Genomic DNA, 18,683 nt, shown 5'->3' with positions numbered 1-18,683 from the left:
TCATTCCTCTAATTGCTTCTGTAGAGCTGGGCCTGACAAGGGCTGTCCATACTTGGATATAGAACCTTCGGCAGATTTTTTTCTGTCTTGGTAATGCAAGTGAAAATTTTGGCAAGATACTGCTTTCGGAGTCATCAGCGCAGCACCTCCTAGAAGCAAAACCAGCTCTGAGCATGTATCTGAGGTCTTATTATAATCTGACTTTTTCTATACACAGTCTCTTTTATTTTAATAACTCAAGTAATGTCTGGACCTTCAGAATAAATGTGAACTCAGATGACTGAGCAGCACAATGGCAGGTTTGGAAATGCGGTGCTCCAGGCCTCTGTCCTTGCACTGTGGAGCACAGTTAGAGAATGTGGGAAATTCTGGTTTTCAGTATATCTAAGCAAAAATATTTTCTTTTCCCTCTTAATGCCAAAGCTTGGACTTATTCCCAGAATCAGCTCTGTGGAGAACTTATGCAGTGAAAAGGATTTAGACGAGTACCAGAAGTATCACTGTATTGAAATTGCATCAGAAGTTGGACCTCATGTCCTGCCCGAAGCGTGTGCACGGCTCATAGTGAGCATGTCAGCCCGTATTCACAACGGTGCCGTTGGTAAGGAGCAACCTGCACAGGCAGCTCTTTTGGACAGTTACTGGTTTTCCCTTCAGTTTGTAGTTATGTTGACTCTCAGCCCATGGTGGTGTAGATAAGTGAAGCTGATCAGCACGTGGTATGTATGGACGTGCAGGATACATCCTGCTGAACCCTGAGTGCACTGCAAACAACTTTGGTGGCATGGCTCTTGGAGACTATCACACCTGATGAGCTTAATGGAGCATCATGACAGGGTAGTGTTTATGTGGTTTCTGAGGAGCATTTCAATCAGACACAGCTTTACCAGGTGGCCCGAGCAGTAACTTTTGTACTTTTCCGGTTGCTGTAAAATGACAGAGGTGTTTTTAAGCCCTCTCCCTGGATGCTGCAAGCCAGCTGGATGCCCTGGTAGTGCATGGTGGCATTGAAGCTGAAGTTCTGGAAAAGATTCACCAAGAAAACCTTGGTGGTGTCCCAGGAAGAAGGCAGTGGTGGTTGGAGTTTGAAGCCCCAGGCATTCTCCTGCACCCACCGCAGAAAAGGCAGATGGACTTGATGGCTCAAGAGATTTCCCTCGTGTTGGGCCCAGAGAAATGGAGATTCTCTGCACTTCAAATAACAGGAAGGGCCTTTCTGGAAAACTTTGGTGGCCAGCTCCTTTCAGGGAGCTTTGTGTCCAATGGACCTGGCAGCATCTGCTGGGTTTGAGCTATCATTAGAAGGACTGATGCATCACTCCACACATCACGTGATGTGGTCATGGCTACGCAGCCACAGACACCCCTCATTTAAGCTTGGGCTGTGCTGACTCCCCATTAGCCCAATTCCCATAGTGATGGGATTCTCCCAATGAAATGTGGCACTCTGGCTTTCTAGTGCTGACATCTGAGCATCCCGGACAAACATCCTCTGTGAGTTAGCAGACCAGCTGCAGTCAACAAGTTAGTCCAAGGTGTCCAGAAAGCAGCAAACAATTCACAGGTGCCGGCTGTCTAAGGACTGCTTGCAGGTTATGCCCAGTGCTGCAGTTAGACATAGATCAAACCCTTCTAGACTACAGGATATCTCCATTTGGATCTACATTTTGCTACCCTCTCTTCTCTCCTATCCCAAATACGTGCTGAAGGCAGTGTCCTGAATGTGGTAGCTCCAACACCAAGACTTGTGCTGGTGCCTGGTACACCATCACCATCAACGCTACAGCATCAAATAATCTAAGCCATGGTTAGTGAAACCCTGATGAGAATAATCAAACTCTTTCCTTCCTATTTTTAGGTGTAAAACGTGCAAGTTTACAACAGCAGTCATGCTCTTTCACAACCAAACCCATTTTGATTTTCTTTCCCCTTGGCAGCGTGTAAGTGCAATCCCCAAGGGTCGCTGAGCGCCAGCTGCAGTAAACTGGGGGGCCAGTGTCAGTGCAAAGCCAACGTCGTGGGACGCTGCTGTGACACCTGCTCTGCGGGCAGCTATGGCTTCGGCTTCCACGGCTGCTATGGTGAGTATTTGGCAGCCAGCACCAGTGCCAGTATCTGGCTCTTCATGCATACCTCAACGTTTTAGGGCTTTGAATCCATTATTATGTGTGAAGCAATATAAAAATTTTTTCCACAAATAACGAATTTTCCATCCCCGCTGCTCACACTGATTTGAGCAGCATCAGCAATGAGCAGGGTTGGTGACAACACATTCAGGACGCAGCTTTGCTTTTGGTGTTTTCCAGCATGTGAGTGCCACCCTCAAGGTTCGCTGAGTACACTGTGCGACCAGGTGACGGGGCAGTGCTCCTGCCGGCGGGAGGTGGATGGCCAGCGCTGCAGCCGATGTCTGGCTGGCTATTTTGGATTTCCCCACTGCCGCCCTTGCCCATGTAACGGCCACACGGAGCTTTGCGACCCAGTGACTGGAGCATGCCTGAACTGCCGAGGGTTTACAGCTGGAAGCCACTGTGAAAGGTAGGGTGACAGGCAGCACTGCAAAGCACACCCAAACACCAGTACACTCTGAAACATGAGTAGCTGAAGACCCACCTGCATCTCCATGAACGCATCAATGACCTTAACTGGAAACACATACTCAAACCCAACATTAAAGTAGGCCTCGCTGCCTACTGGCAGGTAACTATTTGTTCGGCAAATGTGAGTGGAAAGGTGTGTGTAATGCCTGTGGGAGGACTGCAGGCATCGTACACACACGGCATCGTAGTGTGCTCCCTGCAAGAAGGCATTTGAGAGATGGGCACCCCGGCCCCATGTGCTTGGAGACATGTGCATAGCGCTGCATATGAGACACACTGACTCCTGCCAGCTTTTCAATTGCCAAGAGGCTAATCTTATGCAGAAAACTCATTTTAGTACTTGCAATTATCTCTGAGGAGCTTAAATAAACATGCCCTGTTTGCTGCTTCATATTATTTCCATATGACCAGCAAATTATTTCTCCCACGTGTTCCAGCTCCTTTCAAAATGCTCATCTTTTTTATTCCATACACTGGCATCAGTATCAGAGTTCAACACAGACATCAGAGTTAAACTCGTTAGCTGTTTAGTTTAGTTTGTCTGGATTGTACCTTGTCATTCCCTTTTAAGAGGATTTCCCCATGACACCTATTGAGCTAGCTTCTCTTGCAGTGCTTTTGGGCAATACAGCCTTTGCCTATTGTGCTTGTATTTGGCAAATAGATTAAAAATGAGAGACTGAACTAATTGTTGCCCTGCGCCTCTGCAGGAGCTCCAAACCCCAAGGCGAGGATAATCAAAGAACCAAGGCTTTTAGCCAGGCTTGTATACACACAGAGAATTGAGTTCCCATTTGCCATAGTGAAGCAGATCAAAGACTGACAATGTTTCAGAAGCCACTGTGTTGCCGCAGCTGCGAGGCTGTGGGGGGCCAGGATGCGGAGGTGGCGGTGGCGGGCAGGGTGGTGGAGGTGGCTGAGCCCCCAGGGAACCTCCAGAGCCCCCTGTCTGTGTGGGTAACAGCACAGACACCACCACCTCGACACAGTCAGCACCTTGGGTTTGCAGAACATGTCAGAGCACTGATTTCAATACATATGCTGCATCTAAAATATGCAATATTCTCTGGGTGCTCTGAATGAATTGTTGCTTTTTTGCCCATGCTAGGACTTTCTAATGTCACACCAGCCACTCTTTGTGGAACTGTGGTGATAGGTGAACATACACAGTTTTTACCTGGTATCTTTTAACTGTCTATGCAGAGCATCTGTGATGTGTCATACATATATATTATCATTTAGATTAAAATTGTTCCAGGGTAAATGAAAGTTTTCAGAAATACTCCTTGAAAGGAAACCACATTTTTTTTTCTTTTTGCTCCAGATTTTGGGCGTGCAGCTCAGATTTTCCATTTTAGAACACCTTTGAAGCTGGACATATCTGTACCAATTAATGGGAATAGCATTACAATGACCTGGAATGTTAAATTAATTATATATGTGTATAATTTGATTTACCTGCGGAGACTGAAAGGAGCACTTGACAAGTCCTGCTGCTTTGTGTTGACTGCTTTGACAGGTGTGTGGACGGCTATTATGGAAACCCGCTGAAGGGAGAAGCCTGCCGCCCATGCATGTGCCCAGGGGCACCTACAAGCAATAGGTATTTTGCACATTCCTGTTACCAGGACTCCCAGTCTGCACAACTAGTCTGCAATTGTCTCGAGGGATATTCAGGTACAAAGCAAAATAAGGACTGGTTTTGATTCTATTAAAATTAATGTAAGAGGGAAAAATGATCATCCTCCAGCCATCCTCTGTTCAGGAATGAAAAGTAAGATAATTGTAATAAAATAGATAAGAAAAATTAACATCCAAATTTACTGAAATGAGGTGAGGAAGTCCAGACTGAGAAGAGTGGCAATTGTGCAATTAGTGTTTGAGAAAGGGATTCACCTATATAGATACAGATAATTAATCTGATGGCACTCTCTGCAAACCTCCTCCTTTCCAGGGACACTATGTTAACCTGGTGGGGAGAGGAGAGGAGAACTGCAGTTGTTCACTACCTCCAAAAAAACAGCGTTGGAAGCCCAACTCAGAAAGAATGGGGGACCAACAGGAGCTGATAAGATTTCATAATCAGAGAAAATCTTTCCTCATATAGAAGAATCTTGCTTTGACATCATGCCCAAAAGCGACTGTTTCACCATTTAAATGGTCAATTTAGAAATGAGGTTTCCATTCTCAGCTGTCTCAAATGCAGATATTTTTGCAGCAGGCTTTTGTCTTGCTTCATAAGATTCCATTGACTTAGCTTGAATTTCTGCAAGCAAAACTGGAGATATTTCCCTTTCCCTGGGCATTAGAAAGATCTCCAGTGATAGAAGCAAACCCTAATGGGAAACACTGCCAATAACTAAACCAATGATGTCATCATTACTTAGGCCAGGTTCCTTTATAAGTCAAGAGCAGTTTTGCTTGAGTAATTGCTGTAGAGCCAAACTGATCCTTGTTGGTACTTACTCAGGGGACTTCTGCCCTCACAAACCACCATAATCCTCAGTTCTGGACTTCCTTCCTCCTGCTCCTTCCTGGAAAGGCTTTTTGTCACCTCAGTGGCACCAGGCTCACTTACTCAGAAACCGTGAAAGGCTCTGGCCCTGGGGACCACAGTGAAGGAGCAGAGTCCTTGGTTGAGGAACCAGTGGATGAGGTGCCAGCAACACCAGCCTGTCCAGAAAGGTTTCTGAGGTGCAGAGAAGTAGCACCCCAATCAGGGTGGGCATTTGGATAGTGTGCAGAAGTAATTGTTAAGCCAGCAAGCAAGGACAGAGTGTTCCAGATCTTGTCTGGCCTCCTGAGGATCCTCCTCTGGCTTATGGAATGGAGGACAGTTCTGATGGGCTCCGGGTTGCTGTGGGAAAGGGCACCTCACATCTTCCCATGACATTGTTGGGGCGAAGGCTCCACAGGGAATGAACTGCAAATATGGGCAACCCTGACTACCCTGCCATTGAAAGGACTTTGCTGGAAAAAAAATATTTGGAGGTGTTGTCTGAGGAGTACCTATTTATTCCTACTGAAAGGACTTCCTTGGTAAAAATGACTTGGGATAAGGAGAGTGGATTTCAATCAGATTTCAGTGTAGGAGATGTAGTTTATCTGATTATAGGATTAAAGGGCAACAGTCTCATACAGTTGGATATTTTCCATTGGAAATGTGCATTTGAACAGACAGTCTGAATCTTTTAACACTATTACTGAGAATTACATGTTTCACTTGTATTCCCATCATCCAGCAGATGTTTTTACCTTCCTCTCTCACAGGCAATCGGTGTGACGAGTGTCCTAGTGGGTTCTACAAGAACCCAGGCAGCCCTGGGCATGGCTGTGTGCCATGTCCCTGCAATAACAACATTGATGTGACAGATCCAGAGTCCTGTAACAGGGTCACCGGGGAATGCACCAAGTGTTTATACAACACCCATGGAGCAAACTGCCAGTTCTGCAAACCAGGGTATTTTGGCTCAGCCCTCAATCAAGACTGTCAAAGTAAGTAAGCAACAGCACTGCAATTGTGTATTTCCACCAAGAAAAGCTTTAAAGAGATTAGGATATAGAGAGAGCTTAGATGTTGGATGGACAGTAAAATTAAAGCAGATGAATGGAGTAAAATATGAGAATACCAAATACATTTCTATTCAGTGATACAAATAACTGTTAATACGGCATCTATTAAATTCTTTGTAATCCAAGTCTCACTAAATGTCATACTGAATATCAGTCCTAGGAAATACTCATTTGTGAAATGAAAATGTTAGGAAAATAAATGTGCACTCAGCCCATTCAGGAAGGAATCAAAAGTAAAGGAATCAAAGGTAATTGTTTATCCATGTTGCTGGCTGACGCCAACCTGGCAATACTTAGTTAACCGGATGATCCCTTGCTGAGCTCCTGCCTTACCAGTTGTGCTCATTAAGCAGCTAGAATGAGACTGTTCAGGCAATTTAACAGATTCCATGAGGACACAGTCAATAACTCACCACTTTTAACAGAAAAACAGGAGTATAAGAAGATGCAAGGCATAAATTTCTTCCCAATGTTTCTTAAAGACTGTTTTCACAAATGTGCCTGGTTGAGAGTCTGATTTCTGCAGGCCAGGCAAATATAGGTATTTTCAATAAACTTTCTTTCTGGTAATCTCTAAAATACAGTTCAAGCCCATTCCTCATTCATTTTTAGATGATGTCCATTAGAAATGGTTGAGCACTAACTTTTGGCTCCTCACAAGGAAGGCTTCTTATCGTACTTGGCTTACTGCAGTTTCTCACGCTGGATATTTCCTACTGTAAACCAGCTTCTCCTTGTCCAAAATATTTAAAATTTCATTCTGATAAGATTCAGAATTATCTATGTTTCATTTTTTGTGCCTGTATTAAAAGTAGTGAAAGTTCCTGGTAAGTTTGCTCAAAGAGATATATAAGCTACAACAGAAAGATAAGTAAACTGTATGAGATTAAAAATGTATTCAAGCGTGCAAGAAGTAAACATACATCATGGGCTATATATACAGCTCTGATTGTCCATCAGCTGTCCATATTATCATCTGCTGCAGTAACTGCCCTTCTCTTTCCAGGGTGCACATGCAACATAGCGGGTGTTCACCCTGCGATGTGCCCAGGGCGGGACGCAGCCTGTCTGTGTGACCCAGCCAGCGGGGCTTGCCCGTGCCTGCCCAACGTGGTGGGCGCAACATGTGACCAGTGTGCCCCTGGCTACTGGGACCTGGCTAGTGGAAAAGGATGTCAGATCTGTGACTGTGATCCAAAAAACTCCCAAAGCAACCAGTGCAACCAGGCAAGAAAATCACTCTGCTTTCTGGGAACTGGGGTGGCAGTGTTTTGGCATGGCACAATGGCGACCCTCCTATAAATGAGGAGAGTTTTCTGTTGTGCTCCCTGAAAGCAAGAAGTCTTCAGAAGTTTGCAGTTGACGCAATCACACTTTTAGTCATTATCTCAAATGTGCTGTTCTGATAATGTGGCTCTGCTTATAAGCGACTTCTCTTTGCCTGTGTATTTCTTTGTCAAATGGGCCTTAGAAATACTTTTTAAGAAAATGTCACATAGGAAGAAAACTGCCTCACAAGTGTATGTATAGGGAAGAAGGAAGTTCAGGCTTGGACCCAAGAGTCTTATGAGTACTTTTTTAAGTGTATATTTTCATAAAGTAGCAGCTGTGGGCATTACATTAATCATGCCTCATCTATCAGACCACTAGAGTACCTTTTCTCGTCTTTAATTCCTGTGCACTTTTTAGGGCTAGAATGTAGGAAAAAAACCTCAACATTTCAGAATAGAGAGGTGAAATTGTGGTCCCATGGAGTTGACAGCAATTTTGCTGCTGACTTCAGAGGACCAGGAGCTTGTCCCAAGCTCTTGCTGATGTGTTTTCACATTTTCCTTTCAATATGCTTTCTGTTTGTTGCAGACTATATAGTGGATTTATTATTTTTCCTACCAAATGTAGCTCTTAAAGAACTACTACTGCTTTTCTGAGCTGTACCAGTTATCAGATCTGTAATTCCCTGCAGTTTAATTTAAGAGCTGAATTCCAAAATAATTTTCTAGGGCAGCATCCATAATGTACCCTCAAGGTTTTCATTTACAGTTAATATATCATATAGTTAAAAGTTGAAATGTTAAGATGAGTACTTTGCTCGAGCAAAAAAAAAATGTAATCTGTTTTGTAAAGGAAAAGAATCCTCTCTCAGATCATAGTCAGAGTGTGAGTTGTCAAAGAGCATCTGTAGACTGGAACATAAAAAATCTTTCGTATTAGTAAAGTAAAGCTGCCTCTCAAAGCCCATTTTATTTTCACAGCCTTCAGGAGGAAGATGGCAAGTGTGGGCCAATACTCTATTAACCGTGGTGTTCAAAGATCATGTGCAAGCAGTGTCACTGCAGTGCCCATATAGCTATATAACATAAGTCACAGCGAGAAAAAGAAACTCAGTAAATAATGTATATCCAGCCATATGACTCTTCAGGAAGTTATTTAATCCTTAATTGTCTTTACAGCTTACAGGCCAGTGTCCATGTAAGCCAGGTTACAGTGGAAGATGTTGTGATGAATGTGAGGAAAATTATTTTGGCAATTCACAGACACATTGCATTTGTAAGTATTACTAAGTGGGGACAACTGGATTAGAAACTGCCTCAAAAGAAGCATTTACCTTTTATATTCGTAGGGGAGATGGGACATATATCTAGAGAAGAAGGCTTTCATTTTTGTCTATGAGATAGATAAAAGTGTTTATATTGTTTATCTATATTGTTCCTTCTATGATTATGATGGGGCTACGGAAGTTAGAGATGAAGAAGAGCCATTAGCCAGGCAGTCCATGTGCCTCTAACTCAAGCACCAGTTTGTTTTATTGTCTCGAAATGCATGATTTTTCTTTTTGCATTTGCTTTTATTGTCTTGAAATGCACAATTGTACCTTTTGCCTGTGTTAATCCCATAAAAAAGGAACAACTGGATGTAACTCACTGTCCCTTTCTTGCAGCATGCAAGTGTAACCCGGAGGGAACCAGCCAGCCCACGTGTGACAAAGCCACTGGCGCCTGTAAGTGCCGTGCTGGCGTCACCGGACGGTTCTGTGACAAGTGTGGCCGTGGCTTTGAGAAAGACTTTCCCTCTTGCCATCGATGTCATCTTTGTTTTGATCAGTGGGACACTGAAATTACTGCCCTCACTCAGACTGTTCAGGTGTTAATGAGGTTTGCTGCAAATCTCGAAGTTAAAGGAGGACGAAGGCCCAGCTGTGACATGCGCTTCAAAGCCTTTGAAGATGCCATTTCTGAAATTGAAAGAATTTTGAGACATCCTGTTCTTTCACTGGAGACCCTCTCGGACATCAGGGATTTTCAGGGCTACATTCAGTAAGGGCTTGGCTGCTCCTGAAAAAATCCCTTGTCTGACAAAGCTGTCTTCCCACGGGCTGCACCACGCACCCCTGCACACCAAGTCCCGCTTCTGATCAGCACCCTACTAAACCACTGTTTTCAATAGATTTGTGAACAAAATAATCCTTATATATGTTATCTGTCCCTCACAGCCATATACTTAAATGCTGAAATTTTCCAGTTCATTCTAAAGTTTTTCTAAATAAGCCATTACAAGTAATTGTTTCTGATAATTTAGAAATTTCTCTTGTCCTCTAAAATTTTGTGTATCTCAGTTCTAGTTTAGGAACAACCCAGTCTGACTTCTGCATAACTGCCATTTCCCTTTCAGACAAAAAGTTGCACAAATGGGTCCACTTCACAGTCCACTGTATGAGTTTCCTGACCTTAACAAGAACATAGAAGACATTGGGGAAGAAGCTGACCTAGTGTATGAACTTCTACAGCAGAAAATACATCTGCACCAAAGTTTTCATTACTTGAACCTCCAAGGTAAGGCAGCCATTAACTGAAATAGGTGAAGTTTTCCACGAAATTTCAGAATGCTTTTCTCAACATCGAACCGTACAACATTTCAAAGATCCCTAGATTTTAGCTTCCTAGAGTAGCGCAAACATGTAAATACTAACAACATTTTATACTGACTTTCCAATCTCCCTTTTATCTTAAAATGCTATGATTTCTAGCATCTTAAATTTCAGATGCATGTGCCAGGGTCATGTCAGTCAGAAGTCTCCTGAATCCTGACGTTTACATCAGGATTTAAAAGACACCTTGTTTCACAGTATAGACTTGCAGATCAGACAGTAGAACAGCAAAGGATTATTTTCCCCACTTCTGGCTCCTCTTGCTCTTAGCAATATACTTCAAGAATGTTGTACAGCAACGGTTTGTTTAATTAAAGCAGAGAGTCATAGTGCAACTTTGTAGTGTTCCCATGGGAAAATACATGACTTTATGTAGTAAGGAACTAGCTCTCCATCACCAAAAAATGTGAAGTCAGAATGAGTTCCTTGGAATTTTTGAAAGAATTACACCATCTGTGCTTGGGCTAAGTATAGTCTCCATCAACTGCTAATAGCAGTAATGACAATGTCACAGACTGGTTTCTGGAGAAAGACGGGGACATATCAGTCAGGAATCTCAAACAGGTGCTAGATCACCCACAGCAGCAGGAGACTGTTAGCAGTATACTCTCCAAAGAGATTGCTGCCAACGTATGAACCCCCAGAAGATGATGTGCGCACCACAGAAGACACAAGGTACACGCAATGTGTTCCCATTTACAGTTCCTCTGTGTTTTGTTTGGGTTTCTTGGCCTAGACAAGAACAAAAAAAAAAGAAGGAAAAGTCAACAGAATACAAAGCTGAGGGATGGGAAGAGAGGGAAAGAGGGATTAATTAAGATGTAGGGTTCCCCTGCCCTATTGTACTTGGCAGTTCCCCGGGGCCAGCTCTTCCACTCAGGTCCCCACGTGAGCAGCCATCACAGCTCTCCCAGGCTCCGCTTCCTAATTCTACTGAGTCTTGTACAGACTCTGAGAAAAGCAGGAAGGCAAAAAAACAATAAATCCCAGGGAGGTCACTGGACATACAGCTGAAGCATCCGTGGTGCTGTCTGGTCACGTTCCAAACTTGCTTCATCTTTCAGCCTCAGGAGACAGATAAAAAGCCCTATAAAAAGCACACGGGGGTGTGGGGAGGAGAAGGCCTTGAATTTAAACTGATTTTTTTTGCCAGGGCCATTCATTGGTCTTGCTACCAGGCATCTAACAGCACAGAAATAACATTTCCCTCAAGAAAACCAGCTTCTCTGATATCTGGGAGAAAGCCTGGCTCCCTCACCCCATCTGCATATCACGACCAGCAGCACATCCTCGGTATGGCTCTGTCTGCTTCTTCCTCTCTTTTTTGCTGGCCCAAGCAGATGGGGTAGAGCAGGATGTGCCATGTACCCCATCTGGGGCACATTTGGCACTGGTGCTCTAGAGATATGTTGGGAATAGGCTCCTACCTACCTCTCTTTGCAGAAGATCAAGTGAACAAGAATTCAGGACTCAGAGACTTCCTCACAGGCATAAACTCAGCCAGCTGACCTGGAAATGTCAATATCTAATGATGAATTTCAATCGCTGTAAAAAAACAAGATACAAGTGTCCTTAAAAGAATGTTTGCAGTTTATGAGATCTCATTAAATTATGGCTTTCCAGCCTTGGCCCCTAGCTTTGCAGCCACCGTGGTATGGTAATGCAGTGAGTACTGCTTCCTAGGCTGTATATCAAGCCTGTGCAAAGACACTGTGTTTAATGTAAAGGAACTTGGAAGCTTTATGGCTCTATCAGAAACCAAGCATGGAAAATGCATTTGGGCCACTTAATGGAGAGCTGAACCACTGTAAAATATTGCTGTGATAGAATTGTTGCACAGAAAACAGTCTCTGGCTTATATATGGAGTTACAGCAGCCTCTTGCCAGGTATTTTGTATGAGGAGCTAACTTTAAACTGTATGTTGTTTCCCAGAGTTACAAGATAAAATAAATAGCCCTGCTTCCACACGATAACTAAACACTGTTCAGCTTTAATCAAAGCAAGGTCAAGGGCTTTAGTACCTGATTCAAAGCAGGCAGGACTTGACGAGTGCCTTGTCATTGACTTAAGCCAGTGAGTCGGTTACCAGCACAAAGAGGGATGTTAATCAGTGATCTCTAATGCTTTTTCACTGCAGACACATCAGTTCTGGCTCATTGCACATACTTCTGTCTGGAGATTTGAGGAAAACTTTGGGTTCTCTGGAGATCTGGGAAGCCTCGACAGCAGCAGCTTTAAATTATGTGTTTTGCAAAAGGCCGGAATCCTTTCCTTAGGCTATGAATCTGCAAAAAATGTAATATTCTCCAACCCTTTTGAATCTGCTTAAGGGAAAGCTTACACTAAGCAAACAAGAAAGACTTGCTGTAAACTAATTTTTGCCTGGCCTACAAGCTTATAATGGAAATGCTCTTTTTTAAATACATCAACCCTGAAATTGGATTTTCCAGAGCCAAAGAAAACTCATAAATTCCCATTTGTAATCTAAATTTTGGCCTCAGTTCAGCAGACTGTTTAACTTTTGGGTGCTATGCTGAACAGAGACAAGACAAATGCTTTCCTGACTCGCACGCAAAGAGCTGGTCATTTCGTAGGTCTTACAACTGGCAGAAACAATTCTCCTGCGTAAACTTCAAAACGGCATAAATGACAGGAGCTTTATCAAATCAATGCAGCAATGCGTGTGCTACTGATTAATGCAGATCAGTAGCCGTTTGTGTCATTATTGGGATCCTTCTCCTACTTTTTAACCTTCCATTGGCTTCTCATACACATTGGTCTCTGAGGAATGACATGGGATCACTGTGCATGCATCTACTTTAGCAGGTTTTATGGGGATCAGTAACTATTGCTGTTTGGCAACTGGCTGAGTAAAGGACTAAAAAGCTTGACTGAGGAAATGGCAGCTCCTGTCCCTCCCTGGTATCCCAAATCAAACACCAGTGACACCAAACTGAATCACCTGTCACTCACCATTTGTCCAGAATTGAAGTAAATACAAGAATTAAATGCAATCAAAATGCAGTCAGTACTAAACCCTATTTCTGTTGCTATAGAGGCCATGAGCAACATTAGGAAACACTTTGAAGTATCGTTGCTGGCAGAGCAGAAGACTAGTGGGACAACGCCTGTTGTAAGATACTCAGAGTACACCAGGAACCACGCACTCGCTATGTTGGGACGTCAGGCTCTGAAAGCAAGCCATGTGCTGGAGCAGCTCAGGAGCATCGAGAGCCCCAACATCCAAAACTTGAACGAAAAGGTAGGCACTGTGAATTTTGAATGGCAGCTAAACAAAAGTCTCCTTTTTTTGGTGCTGTTAGTAGTTTTTGTTTTTAAAGGGTGCTTACATGCATTTTTAAATCTGGAAAACAATGCGTCCCTGGCAAAGACTTGCAGTCATGTCAGAAACAGCTGCACTTCTCAGCTGTGGTTCCTACCAGCCTTCTGGAAGCCGTTGCTCCCAGGGCAGGCCCAGTGCAAGGAACTGTTTAAGCACTCTCTAGTCTCAAGAGGACTTCAGTGTATATTCAGAAAGATTAACCCAAACCTCCTCCATCAGTGACTTAAACTAAGCAGAGCATCTTTGCCCTGGAGTGGATGGGGAATGCTCAAACAACCTTTGCATCACCCATGGGAGGGGAAGGGATTTCTGTCCTTCTGCAGGGCAGCAGTTAGTGCCTGTAAGCACCTTCAGCCAACACTGCCAGATCTGCAAGAGATCATCCATCTAGGCCTTTAGTCTCAACATCTGTGTCAAAATATACAGAGGGCTAGACATGGTACCATGTTTTGTGAGAGGTGATCTGGATCTTTTAGAACAAGCCACTGACCCATGGGCTGGATGTGGCCAGGGGACAGTTTCAGCCCTTTTGCCATAAAGGAGTGAAGCAAGGGTCTTAGTGCAACACATGGAGCCAAACAAACAGCTCCTGCAAGGGCAGGCTTGGAGCCATGGGCTGCCACTGCGTCCTTCAAGTTGGGGAAGGGGGACCTGTAACTGGCAGCGATACCCATTGTTGGAGAGACCAGACCACTCTCTCTTTGGGAAAATGCCATCCTGTGTTCACTGTTCATATCATGTCAAACATCTTCCTTCCCTCAGGAGTGTCTCAGGTGCCCAGAGGAGTCCTGACATAAGCATCTTCCTTATTGCAGATCTGTGGTGTGCCAGGAGACCAGCCCTGTGTCACAGCAGCCTGTGGGGGGGCTTTGTGCCAGGACAGGCACGGACTCAGGCAGTGCGGTGGCCCAAACTGCAGTGGGGCTCTTCCACTGTCCACTGATGCCTTCAGGAAAGCTGACGAGACCACTGTGTTGCTAAATAACTTGACTACTCAGCTACAGGGACCTGAGAATCAGGTACTGTATATCAAACCTACATTTGTTCGGTGAAATGGATGGAGGATGACATTTGGAAGGTCTCAAATCTGAAAAAACTCACTTGCTCCTTGGTCAAAGCAGTGACCTAGTGATGGACTCTGTCCCAACACCATAGACCTACCATCGTTCAGTGCTGGGAGTATTAGGTGCCAGTCCCACCGAGTGACTGTGGCCCTAGCTATGCTTTCCTCTTCCTCACAACTGCCAGCGTCTCATGGGTCATGATGCCCTGTGCCTATGGAATTTGGTGGCATCAGGCTAATATTGTCTATATTTTTATTTGGGAAAGGTTCAAATGGTGCCATTAGTTAGCAGCCGGAGTATGGCCCATGCTTATTGCAATGGGATTGCTGCTGTGCATAGCATTAAGGTCAAATTACACATCTTATTACTCTTACATTTGCCATTAAATAGTTTATGCAAGTAATTTCAAGACAAAGCTCTTTTGCCCCCAGTGATGTTTAGAAGGGCATCAAGTAGTTTGCTGCACTGCACAGCAGCAGTGAAAATATCACAAACAAAGTGTGGCCAATGCAACATGTGCCAAGAAAAAAAAAAAACTGATAAATCCCAAACCACCACTAAAGACAGTTTGTTCTCATTAACAATCAAAGATGTTGCCTGTTACAGTTACAGGCAAAACACATTTTCCAATAGAAATGCTCTGGCTTTGTCCTGTCCCTGGAGGTTGCCTGGGCATCCATTTCCTCCTTTTAAAATACACTCTGCATCCCAGCAAATGGGTTTAGAAATGAGCAATTGGGCACATGCCTGGGCCCCAGGACACAGAGAGGCTGCAGCAAAAGGCATCCCACACCGAGGTGAGGAGCGCCAGGCTGCAAGGACTTTGCCTTTGGTGCTGCTTGGACCCTGTCTTTAGCACTCATCAGCTTCAGGCAGCTCTGTGGTAATATGTGCCAAGTATTTTGAGATGCTCCAGCAGTAAAAAAAATCACTGTTTTCCTGGTTTCATGGGGAAACAGCAAATCTCTTCCCTCCACAAACCACAAAGCAGCTGTACCTGTGCATTTCCTTAAGGCAAAGCATAGCCCAAAGAAAGTAAAATACTGTTGGAATGTGATGATTAATCTAAAACTCTCATTTAAATGATCAAGAATACTAATGTAATGGCAAAATGTAACTTCTGAAAACAAGCCTTAAACTCTGCCTTTCTTATTTGTGTCCTCTTAAGTGTATTTTTAACAGCAATTCCAGTATGAAAAGGAAAATGAAATTACGTGCATTTTTCTGTACTGAACCTGATCACTGACGTGCTGCAATACTGCAACAGAAAGTAACAGTCAGCACCTTCTTTCAGAAACAGAAGGGCCTGTGGTTTAGCAGTGGTTGTGAAAAGAAAAAAAGTGCTTGATTTAGGCTTTTTCTGAGGCCAGATGAAGGCCATGATGTAGCAACTTCTGGAGTTCCCCAAAGGGGTCTCCTACTACTTTTCAAAGCCATATTAAGTGATTCCAGCTGAGGCTTGGATCAAACTCATTTTTGTGTCAGAGCTCAACTTGCCAAGCAATGATAGATAACTTCCAGAAAATGGCACTATTTCTAATAATACTTCCAGGTCAAAAGCATCAGGAAAATGGCAGAAGAGAGCAAGTTGAAAGGCTCACAATTTAAAGGGCAACTGGAGCGGGCTAAGAATCAAATTGAAGTTGACCAAGAGATCACTAAGGAGTTCATCCGAAAAGTGAAAGACTTCTTGTTAGGTAAACACGCAAAGCTCTTTCTGACTCATTTTTAATGTACATTCCAATAAAATATAGTATAATAGATGGCCATAAAATTATCTATCTGTATACGCATCAAATTTCTCATCTACCTCCCCATCTGTGCAATCTTTTTCAATCTCTTTTTTTAGTGCTTCTTTCTCCCAGGTGACAGTACCTAGTATTAATTTTCCAATAGATCTATTATGTTCTGATTTTCAGCTTTTATTAATTTGCTTAATTTGAATAATGCAAGTAATTCTATCAGTTCCTAGTGTATCTGAATAAAGGACTACTACCACAATTTCATATCATATATAATGTTCGGGCCTGTACATCCTCAAATTGTTATTCCACCCCCTTCTTCCAGGCCCCTAAATAGAGGCTCTCTGCAGGGAGCGTGGGAATTAGGACACATATTGCTCTGTCATCTCCGTAAAGCTGTAACTCGAGGAATCAAAGGATTCTGGTAGAACTTCACAGCTCTCATAAAAAGTAACAAAACAACCATACATACCCTAAAACTTTTTCCACCCTCGCAATTGCAGAAAAATGCCGTAAGAAACAGACTCTACGTTTTTTTACCAGATGCACATCAAAGGAGTTCAAATGTGGTAGGATTCTTTTAATCTCTTGAATGCAGCTGATCTCATAGTTTCTAAGGATTTCATGTTGGCAGTCCTTCGGCATTCATACCTCTACATCCAAACAGCAGTAAGGACAGAGGACAGAGGACCTCCTTTGTCGGTGAATATTTAAGTTATTTGATTGAATTGGAAGAAAAAGTCCATCTAAGTCCTTAAGATTTTCAGATTTTTATTTGATAGCAATTGTAAATTCCACCTTTGGCATTTACTAACAATGACAAAAGCATTTTTTTCTGAATTTTTGTTTTGTAAATTGAAGTTTAAGAACTGTAACATCTGAGATGTGTACAGTTACATTAAATCTGCTGTACTCTATAATGACGTGAATGGTAGTTTTAGATGAATATATTTCTACAGAAAATAGCTTTCAGGAATACACAACTGTTCGCACAGTAACTGTCTTCTATTTAATTCTTGGTGAGTTACTTTGGGGCACTAGCATAATATGTTTCAACTGTTTTATCACCCGAGGTCTTGTCTATACAGGGAACTAAGCAGAAAACAGAAGTGATGCTGAGACTTCACAAGGCATTGGCTACTCTAGTTCTGTGTGCCTCTGCCTCTTAGCAAAGAATTAGGATGAGATCATTTGTAAGGGGAGTTGTCAAAATATGTTTTTTCTACTTTAAATTCCCATCCTATCTGAGTCTGACCCAAGTTCCCTCTGTAGCTTAGCTTTACTCATTAGCCAGTGAAGGACCCACTCTCAATGTTGTGGCAGCTCCAGGGAAGGGATTACACCCACCAGCCGGCTTGGAAAGCTCCATTCACACCCCAGTCTCTCCAGCACCTCTTTGATCTGGGGGCTGACAGAGAAATGGGCTCTGACACATCTAGCTGTGCCATGCACCGATTTAAAACCTTCCACAGGCTCAGTTCTACATCAGAATTTTAATAACCCAGTTCAAAGTGGGTTCAAATCCTCATTTAGCCAGTCCTGACAACACTAACAGCAGTACCTGGAAGCATAATATTAAATTACAAAATGTTGGAGATAATTCACTTACCCCCTTGCTGTGCCTGTCAGCTTTATTCTCCCACATAACTCAAAGAGTAGGCAGCCATAATGATCATTTACATTTCACTAGGAGGAAGGAGCTGCTTCAGGATACTCTCAGCTCTGTTTCTGTTGCAGATGAGAGCGCACCTCCAGAAGACACAGAGAAGGTGGCAAATTACATTCTGCAAATAAACCTTCCCCTGACTTCACGAGAGCTCACAGTCATGCTTGACAAAATCAGGAGCATTATGAAGCCCTGTGAGAAGTACAAAATGAATGCAAGTAAGAGAAACAGAAAAAGGGAGGAAGCTCAGACACTGCTGGTGGAGGCACAAGAAGCTGAGTGAGTAGGCTATTCTCGTACTGATGTGATGTCTTGAGCTGGGGTGGCGCAGTGCACGGCAGGACTGCTTCATACCCCAGGCAGAGGCATCGGAGGGAAAGCTCAGACGGCAGCGGATTTCAGCTTGGCATTTCCACAGGGTCTCTCCAGCAGGGACGAGCCACGACCACTTGGGCTGCAGGAGCTGACCTGCTGCAAGGCGGCAGCTCCCACCAGCTTGTGGCTCCTCTGCCTGCTGAGTCAAAGAGGAGAATCATAGAATGGTTTGGGTTGGAAGGGACCTTCAAAGGTCATGTAGTCCAACCCTCTGCAATAAGCAGGGACATCTTCAACTAGATCAGGTTGCTCAGAGCCCCGTCCAGCCTGGCCTTGGATGTCTCCAGGGATGGGGCATCTACCACCTCTCTGGGCAACCTGGGCCAGTGTTTCACCAGCCTCATTGTAAAAAATTTCCTCATGTCTAGCCTGAGTCTCCCTTCCTTCAGTGTAA

The 18,683-nt window shown here is 43.7% G+C and overlaps 1 protein-coding gene across 1 annotated transcript in view; it reads left to right on the top strand.

Moving 5' to 3' along the window:
* The window catches only part of LAMB4 (laminin subunit beta 4), a gene marked incomplete at its 5' end in the record, with an annotated part of 42,295 nt that overhangs the window by 18,970 nt on the left and 4,642 nt on the right, over window positions 1–18,683 (top strand). The window contains 13 exons of the mRNA XM_082044836.1: window positions 424–601; window positions 1,938–2,081; window positions 2,307–2,538; window positions 4,120–4,277; window positions 5,871–6,095; window positions 7,180–7,400; window positions 8,624–8,720; window positions 9,112–9,487; window positions 9,843–10,003; window positions 13,156–13,361; window positions 14,258–14,461; window positions 16,059–16,203; window positions 17,986–18,193. Of these exons, the coding sequence (XP_081900962.1) occupies window positions 424–601; window positions 1,938–2,081; window positions 2,307–2,538; window positions 4,120–4,277; window positions 5,871–6,095; window positions 7,180–7,400; window positions 8,624–8,720; window positions 9,112–9,487; window positions 9,843–10,003; window positions 13,156–13,361; window positions 14,258–14,461; window positions 16,059–16,203; window positions 17,986–18,193 (2,555 nt within the window). The remainder of the gene's footprint in view (window positions 1–423; window positions 602–1,937; window positions 2,082–2,306; window positions 2,539–4,119; window positions 4,278–5,870; window positions 6,096–7,179; window positions 7,401–8,623; window positions 8,721–9,111; window positions 9,488–9,842; window positions 10,004–13,155; window positions 13,362–14,257; window positions 14,462–16,058; window positions 16,204–17,985; window positions 18,194–18,683) is intronic.

This window comes from Streptopelia decaocto (genome assembly GCF_964273445.1).
Source record: "Streptopelia decaocto genome assembly, chromosome: 1".
In the NCBI taxonomy this organism is placed as follows: Eukaryota; Metazoa; Chordata; class Aves; order Columbiformes; family Columbidae; genus Streptopelia; species Streptopelia decaocto.
The sequence above is the reverse complement of the archived record's forward strand: the minus strand, read 5'-3'. Positions and strand labels throughout refer to the sequence as shown.